This window comes from Arachis duranensis, chromosome 5, assembly GCF_000817695.3.
Source record: "Arachis duranensis cultivar V14167 chromosome 5, aradu.V14167.gnm2.J7QH, whole genome shotgun sequence".
NCBI lineage: Eukaryota > Viridiplantae > Streptophyta > Magnoliopsida > Fabales > Fabaceae > Arachis > Arachis duranensis.
The window spans coordinates 8,270,842-8,280,059 of NC_029776.3; the positions used below are offsets into that span (position 1 = coordinate 8,270,842).

A 9,218-nucleotide genomic window follows, 5' to 3' on the forward strand; every position below is an offset into this window, starting at 1 on the left:
AGTAAGGAAATTCCACATTATTTTTGCTATGCATCAATCTTTGTCTCCTCCTTTTCTTTGTTTGCATTGGATTCCACCTCCAAATTGTGATGCTAGTTGTTTTGCTCTTTTTGGCTATGCTGGTTTTGGTTGTATCATTCGCAATTCTGATAGATGTTGGTTGAAAAGTTGCACTGAAAAAGTCGAAGTGTGCAGTGTTCGAAATTGACTGTTTAGAAACTTTTTTCTTGGTAAACCAAAGAATGCTTGGTAAAGATATTCCGGAATGGGATTTGACAAAGCATATCCAGGAAGTTATGATTTGGAATTGGAGAGTTTCTATTCTTTTAATTTAGAGGAATGCAAATAGTGTTACAGATTGTATAGCTAAAGTAGCTGCTTTTGGCGCGGACATTAACTCAAATTGAAGTCAACCATGGAGTGAAATTCAATATCTAATAGATGTAGATATAAACCTAGCCAATTAATTTGATTTTGTCTCTATTTTTTTCTTTCTTTTCTATTTAGCCACCAAAATAAAAAACTAACAATTTCACATGAAAACAATTTCACGTGAATTTATACCATTAAACAATTTATAAGTTCTCAATTATCATTTTCACACAAAAAAATGTGTTCGAATGAGTAGATATCGGTAACTAAAGCGCCCTAATTAGTATATAATAATACTTATACAATCTGCTTCTAGATTCTCTTGGAGAAAAATAGCACCATACAATTACAAATTATTAGATGCTTGTTACTTTAAGAGGCATCAGTGATAACCTCTGTGGAGAACCTACAATAACAGAAAGCTGAGGGTGTACAGAGGGAGCTAAGTAGCAGGTGCTTAATTTGGCTGCATTTTAGAAGTGCTTCACAAATCGATGATCTAACAACATTAATGCATTTGGTCTTTCTGCTGGATTTCTTCTGAAGCAACGTCTTAGGAAATCTTTTCCCTCTGATGACAATTGTTCAGGTATAGGAGGTATATCCCTCAAAACCTTAAACATAGCTGCCGCCTGCATTGCTCATATAATTAATTACATTAAAATCATAATCTAAGTTTCAGTTCATACATTATACCCTGTGAAGAGGTGTTTAAGCACATTAAATTAATTTAAGAGGTGCTTACTCCTTCGTATTCGCTCCAAGGAGGCTTCCCTGTGAACATTTCAATAATCGTGCAACCCAAACTCCAAATATCAACAGCTAAAGCTAGATCAGAGTTGTTATCTCTTTGCATAACTGCATGCATAAGCTGCAAGCAATTCAAAGAGGAATCAATAAAAAATAATGGATGTACTAATAGTTAATTAAACATCAAAATTCATCACAGCACAAGAGTAATACATACCTCTGGCGCCATCCAGTATGGGCTTCCCTTCAAAGAAAGATCAGCAGCATGCCCAGTTAGCTGTTAACATAGAAATACCATGACTATTAGTACAATAACGTTCACACCAGAAACATTATGAAATAAATTTACCGGAGACATAAGTCTCTTCACAACTCACATGTTTAGACATCCCAAAGTCAGCGAGCTTGACAACTCCAGTAGAATCAACTAACAAGTTAGCCCCTTTGATGTCCCTATATTCATCAAAGTAAAAAAGTTGGAAAAAAGAAACGTTAGGATGTACTGATTAAGATGAAGGATTGTGCTATGCAGCATAAAAAAAACATGTGACTGTACCTATGAATTGTTTTCGTGCTATGCAAGTAAGCTAGCCCTGAAAGAATATGGCGAGTGAAATTCCTAACAACGGATTCCGTTACTGCACCACAATGTTCCCGGACGTATTTGTTTATTGAACCTGGATAGACATATTCCAGATAAATGTAAAACTTGTCTCCAACCTGAGACAACACACAAAGCAGAGTTACTCAATTGAATAATGTGGCCATGTGGGTATGGAAGTTTCCAACGATTAATGATGAGTTGGATTGGATTGGATTGTGCTTACTATTTCACTACCATAATATTGCACAATGTTTGGATGCTTCAGGTTACTAAGAATTTTAATCTCCTGAAAAAAAAAAAGGGGGCAAGGACGTTTAGCAGTAAGAAAAAAGAATGAATAACCAGGATACAGAGTCATGAAACATTGGATAACAAATCAAACAAACCTACCTGCTCTAACTGTTTTATACACTCTTTAGATTTTGGATCATCAGCAAATATTTCTACTTCTTTCATTGCGCACAATGCTCCAGTTTCTCTATTGGTAGCGACATAGACGCTTCCAAAGGTACCTCGACCAATGAGTTTTCCCTTTTGCCATTGGCTCTGCATTGAACAGGATTCATTTCTGCCAGCTTGGGACTGTGCATGAGCAGCAGTAGGTGAAGTCAAGGCCGTGGGAGGAGGCAAGGGTAAGGGATGAACATTGTTGATAGGGCCAATAATAACATCGCGGCGAAAGCTAGCTTGAGGTTTGAAGTTGTCAATGGACATGGTCTGTATGGGGGAAGAAGGTCTTGTTGGGCTTTTGGAGTTGCCATGGCGTGGGGTCAAGGTTCCCTTTGGACTGTGGTGGGGAGAATGATTACTGTTAGCATCCATCCCCTTTGGAGACAAATCAAAGAATGCTCCTCCTCCTCCTCCTATGATCTCAGGTGCAGACCAGAAATGGTTATGTTTTGGTGGCGTGTACTGGTACGGAACAAAGTCATCGTTTCTCATGTTCTGTGGACTTATTGTTGGGCTTTCAAAGAGGCTACCTGGAGCACTCTTTGACGATGACACGCTCATCCTCTGGTTGTTATCTCCTCCTCCATAACCACCGTTTTCTTGTGGTCCTACACCTGGAACTCTTCTTTCCATCGAATCATTGCTGTTTCTTGCGCTCGCAAATACACTGTTTCCAAATAACAATGCAAGGCTTAAATCTAAGGCACAATTAATTCAGATCTATTGTACGAGAATGAGAATTACCTTCGCATGGGAGGATAGGGATTGGCGACGGGGACAGAATCGATGATTAGGGCATCGACTCGAAGTTCGCGTTCGTCAAGGCCTTTGTAGGAGGAGGAGAAAAAGTTGTTTCCGATGGCGTGGCGCTTTGGAGATGGCGAACGTCGTTCAACGGAGCTATGGCGGTATCCGCGGTGGAAGGAGAGCTCCGCCGGCAAGGGCAAGGGCTGAGGAGCAACAGTAATCGCGGAGGAAGTGGAAGATGAGGTTTGGGATCGTGTATAGGTGCGGTCGTTGATGCTTTTGGAACGAGCCATGGGAACAACGGCGTCGGAGTCGTCGTCGTCCAGGTCATCATCTTGTGAGGGCCTTATCCCGCATCCGAAGATCCAGGCGCGGCGCGTCCAGTCCTGGGAAGGTTTCTTCCTCGGGTGGAGAAGGTCCGTTAGGGAGGAAGTTGACGTGGATGTCTGCAGCGTTCGGCCACTGGATGGAAATGCTGACAAAGCAGGTGGTGGAGGATTGGACGGCGAAGATGAAAGCGAAGAAGACGGAGAATGCGAAGTAGAAGAAGAGGAGGAATGAGGATGAGGAGGGGTGAATATATTGGATGGTAACCACCGCATGGCTACGTCTTTTGATATTAGGGATTACAACAAACAAATCAATCAAAAACAATGATGAGACGAACATGGAGAAATCATTTTCTGGTGCGGCCACTGAGGGGGGCTACGATTTATGGGGATTCTGGTAACAACAACGGTTTACAGTTTTTGCAAACGGAATGTTAGGGTGCTTTGCATTGTTGCTATGCAGGCTCCTCCGCCATCCCCTCCCCTTTCCTAATCCTAGACCTTCTTCTTTCTCTTTCTCCACAACAAAATCAAAATGGCTTATGAGTGAGGATGATGAGATCATGGTAATAATACCTAACAACCCTTATCTAATTTTGCTTCTAACTACTTCCATTTCATTAAACTCTCTCTCTTCTCATCAAAAACCTTACTTTAGACTTAGCCTCTCACGAAAATAATAATAATTATTATTTTTTTTTTTAATTACATTGAACGTTATGCGATTCAGTATTCTGAGCCATGCTCACGAACTCTTTTTTCAGTTATTTTTAGCGCAATTTCTTTTCTTTTAATTTGTATACCGATTAGGTATTTTTCTAGAAAATTATAAGAAGAAAGTAATTGTTATGGTCTTCCAATAAAATAAGTTGTACATACATTTACAGTCTTACAGAGGTTTGTTGTTAAAATGGGTTCATGTTTTCTTTATGCAGTGTAAAATTAATCCCATTTGATTTCCTTTTATTTCCAAATTAAATCAGCCTCTTCTCTTTGCAACTTGCTCATAAAATCCCAATTGTTACCAAATGGACAATTATATAATAACTTATTTCAATAATGTTAAGCGTACAATAAAAATTAGTTAATAAGTTATAATTCAAATAACATAATTTTTCTATTTCTCGTATAAAAATTTTAAGTTCAAGTCTGGTCATTTTTAATTTTAGAAAAAAAATATACAATAAAAATTAACTACTAAATTAATTATCAATATAAAATATATTAAAATTTTGTTAAACAATACATATTTATATACAAATAACAATGCATATTTATACACAAATACATGATATCTAATTTGACGACTAATTTTTTATGTGTCCATAGCATTTATTGATAGCTAGGGATGGCAAAACGGGTCGAACTCGTCTGGCTGACCCGCCGAACCTGCTAAAAAAGGCGGGTCAGACTAGAATTTAGAACCCATAAAATTAAAAAAATTTGCTAAACCCGCACCGCCAAATTTGTGGGTTTTGGCGGGGCAGGGTGGGTCGGTCCGCTGGGCTAAAGATTTTTTTTCTTTTTTTATTAAATAAAAGAGTGATTTCTACTACAAAATTAATAATTATATAATTTTCGAACACTTTTTTATTTTTTATTTTTACTCTTCTTTATTTATTTTATTTTATAATTTCGGATATACATTCAAATTATGTCTTATTTTTTAAAATAAAGATGGTTCTATTGATAAATATTATTTTGAACAATTTTATTGAAGTTAAAAATTAAAAAAAATAAATATTATATTATAATTTAACTATTTTTTATTTATATTTAATTTTTTAATTATTATTTTTTGATTAATTTTAATTAATTTTATTTAAAAAAATAGAGTCAAACGGGTTAGGCCGCCGGCCCACCAATCTGCTATAAAGCGAAGCGGAACAGACTAACATTTTGAATCCACTTTAATTGGTGGGATAGACCGACCCACCCCGTTTATAGTGCAGGTCTAGACGAAACAGAGCGGGCTAACCCGTTTTGCCATCCCTATTGATGGCAATGTCAAAGATGACACTATGGATAATTTTGGTTTTATATGTTTGTTGGTTTTTATCGTTCCACTGTGATGTGTTGAGCTCTCTTGTTTAAAAAAAAAAAACTTATTCAAAAGATGTTTTTTGAAAAATATAAAGTTATAAATATTTTATTTTATATTTGATAAATTTAAAAAAAAAAACATGTATAAGAATGCTTTGAAAGTTATTTTATATTTGTTAAAATTAAAAAGTGACTAAATTTTCATAGTAGTTATTGAGATTCACCATTTTTACCATCTTAATTTTTCAAATCTAAAATTTATTATACTATGACCCCCCATTTTTTTGTCATGAGCAAACTATGACCTAAGTAGTCACCAAAAAATACGAAGTCACAAAAAAAACTATGACCTAAGTACATCGTATTCTTAATTTTCTCGCTATTGTTGTCGGATATAAAATGGGCCGCTTAAAGACTTAAATAAATAACAAAACTATCTCCAGTTTTCCGGACCCAAACAACTAAATAAATAAAAAGAAGCTCTAACTCCAACAGACAAAAAAAAGGTGAAGCTGTGTACATGTACGTACTCCCTTTCAAAAATTTTCTATAGAACTAAAGAAAATGATAAATAAATATACTGATATATCCACGGTTGATTTTTACGCTTTTTAAACTTATACTTGTTTTTTAGATGAAACTTTTTTTATTCAAATAGAACACTTTAAACTTTAAAGAGCAAAACAAGATTACACCCAAATATAAGAAACTAATTTAGTACTTTACCCTTTTAAATTTAATAATTTATACCTATAACTAAATTACCAAAAACGCATTAGAAAGAATTGAATATTGGTGAAAATAATCTCAAAAGATCAAAGTGACAAAAAACCTTCAAAGTATTTAACAAGTTGAAAAAAGTGATCAATTTTCATCTCCATTTTGACCAATAAAAAAGACTAAGATGACAAAAATGAGTAGTTATGAGACAAATTTTGAATGTGACATGATGTTTCTTTGACAAAATCCTAAATCCTATTTCCTGAGAAATATGGTCAATTATTTTCTTCGTTGAGAAATTATCAAGAAAATTAAGAAATATTAGAATGTTTATATCACTACAGGAAAAAAAATTAGATTTAATTCGTAATCCTACCTTTGTTTTGATTTTGCCTCTGTTTTGGTTTGTTGTGGCGTTGTTTCGTTCTTTCCCTCCCCTCGTAATGAGTTCAGAGAGCTTTAACAATCGGTTAAGAAACAAATGTAAGTCTTCATGTATTTTGTAGCACCCTCCGCACATGCTACATGCATGCATTGCAGAAATACCAAAATAAATGAGAAAAAAAAAAACTAGCTAGGTAGCTTTTTTCCGTCTAATGCAATAATGACAAATCTACGTTGAATGCTTTATGCTTAGGCAGCTAGCGTATGAATTGATTTGCACTTTTTAAACTTCAGAAGAATGAGCATGTTGGATAAGGACAGTTGATGTATTTTAAAATTGAATGAAAAAAATTACAGAATTTAGTTTAGAATATAATTTATTTAGGTTTAACGCATTAAAATGAAATTTAAAGTGATTTATGTTGGTACGGAGTTATCTACTTCTCATAAAGTATGGTGGAGAAATTAAAGCACACCATCATGCACCATCTATGTGTCTATATAAGTTGATCTACTTTAAAAAATATTTTGCAGATTGTAGAAATTTTTTTAAAAAAATTTACATTCTTATATTTAATCCACATATTTTATTTTAAAGCACTGTATCAAATTTAGATTTATATCTTCGGATTCTTTTAAAATCTTAGTACAGTTCTTCTTCTTTTCCATTGAGGTAAATCGCAAGACTTTCTTGAGAGTCGTCATTGCCGCTTCAATTTAGGCCGCGGTGGCCCTCTTATGCTCCCATCTCTTTTAACCTCTTTTCTTTTTTCGCCTCCATTGTCTCCTCTTCTTTCTCCTCCTTTCTCCTTCTTCTTTATTTCTCAGTTCTCCTCCGCCTATGACCACACCGCTCCGCCACCTCTTTATCTTCTTCTCTCTTATCTCCTTACTTTCTATTTCTTGATTTGTTTACTGTTTTTCTACTTTTCTTTTAGAAATTTAGATTTGAGATCCAGATCTAGATCTAAAATAACCTTCCTTCGAACCTGAGTTTAGCTCTTTATTTATGATTTTATAATCCATCTGTGATTTTTTTCTCTCTTTTGTGGGGATTTAGATTTTTTAAAGTTTGAATTTTACTTTAGAGAGTAAAGTGTGATCTTTTACCCTTGAATAGTTTCTCTTTCATATTTATTCTTGGTCTCACTTATGAAATCAATGGTGAAAGACCACACTTTACTCTTTAAAGTGAAATTCAAATTTTAGAGGATCCAAATCCCTTTTGTGGTGGTGTTTTGGTTCCCTTTATAGTTGTTGGTAGTGTTCTGATGATGATACAGATCTTGAAGAAAAATTCTATGAAAAAATAGTTTTGCTTATAGAAAAATTTTCAAAGTAAGAAAATATTAAGATTTATATGGAGAAGAAAAAGATGCATCTTATTGGCTTGCAACACATGTGTGTAGATTTAGAAACAAAAGAGATTTTTCTTTTGTCTCTGTTTCTTCTTGTTAAGATTTTTAGTAATCGAATGTTGGGCTTGTTATCAAATTTTAATTCAATACATAAGATATCTATCTTCTTGTTATCTATATAGAATTGATATTTTTCTAATATTTATAAGTGCCGTTTGGCTTTCCTATAACAAAAAACGTTTCTTTCTGTAAAAAAAAAAAGATTCATATCTAAATCTTTTAGTTGTTTTATCACAAACTAAAGAAAAAACAATATTATTTAGGAAGTGTTATACTTTTTATTTTAGATTAGAAAAATAAAATTTAAATCCATTAACATAAAATTCAATCTTTTAACTAAATAAATAAAATTTAAAATGCATAAAATTAAATATAATAATACTTATTCCATTATATATTTTACAAATAAAATTCTTAACATTTATCATCAAAAGAAACTTAAATTTTCAATGGTGAAAATGCTAACCACTACATTTAATTTGTCTCTCTTAAATATGAAAAGTTAAATATCTATCGTACTCGATTGGTTGATGTATTCTCTTATATTTAATTATTAATTTTAATGTACATATATAATTTTTTATTTTTTTAATATGCCAATATCTTTTTCCCGTAGTGGTTGGGGTTGTTTTCCAACTGTAATTGCTTTCAAGCCATTGGTAATGCTTAATTATTGATCTACTAATATTCTCTGTTTTATGTAAGGGTGAAAATAGATTTGACGGAGTTTTAGTTTTGGCGAGTCTGATTTTTGTTGTAAATAGATAACTCAAATTTAAGTATATTATTTTTTATAGACCTTTTTTAAGGTTTGAATTTTTTAAAGTTCGACAAGTCCACAAACTTATTTCAAAAACCTGTTTCATAAATTATAATTCAAAATAATAAATTTAGAAATTTTAAGTTGACATTAAATGCATTCTAAAATTTATAATTTATTTATAATATAAATATTTTATTATAACTATACTTATAATTTATAATTTTTTTTAAACAAAAAATTACAATCTTAACTAATTTTAACTATAAACTATTTTTAATTTTATTTTGTATTTAATATAAGTGAATAGTTAAAAGTCTAAACTAAAAATAATTTATGTTTATAAAAAAATATTTTAACGAACCAATTCAACAAATTTTGTACATTTTTTTAGATTTTACAAAAAATCTAAACCTAACTTATTTAATAAATCGAACCAAGCTGAGGTAACCTAAAACGAGACGAGTCACGGATACTCGTCCGATAACCTAACCCACTTTTTCCCCTAGTTCTATGTTATGCTTCCTCTAACTTTCTTCTATTGTATTATTTAAGCCTTAGACTCCAAGCTAAGCATAATACTAACACGTCTTGAAATAGAGTTCCTTGTTGTCTTTTTTTTTTTTTTTCCCTAGGTTTTT

The 9,218-nt window shown here is 32.8% G+C and overlaps 1 protein-coding gene across 1 annotated transcript; it reads right to left on the reverse strand.

The window, feature by feature from the left end:
• Positions 1 to 635: 635 nt before the first annotated feature.
• LOC107487774 (mitogen-activated protein kinase kinase kinase 5) lies at positions 636 to 3,883 on the reverse strand. Its single transcript, XM_016108470.3, has 8 exons — positions 2,921 to 3,883; positions 2,117 to 2,843; positions 1,950 to 2,012; positions 1,679 to 1,842; positions 1,500 to 1,575; positions 1,340 to 1,399; positions 1,118 to 1,243; positions 636 to 1,004 (listed from the first exon to the last, which is right to left on the reverse strand). The coding sequence occupies exons 1-8, from the start codon at positions 3,523 to 3,525 to the stop codon at positions 846 to 848; spliced, it is 1,980 nt and encodes a 659-aa protein (XP_015963956.1). The 5' UTR covers positions 3,526 to 3,883; the 3' UTR covers positions 636 to 845.
• Between the last annotated feature and the right edge of the window lie 5,335 nt (positions 3,884 to 9,218).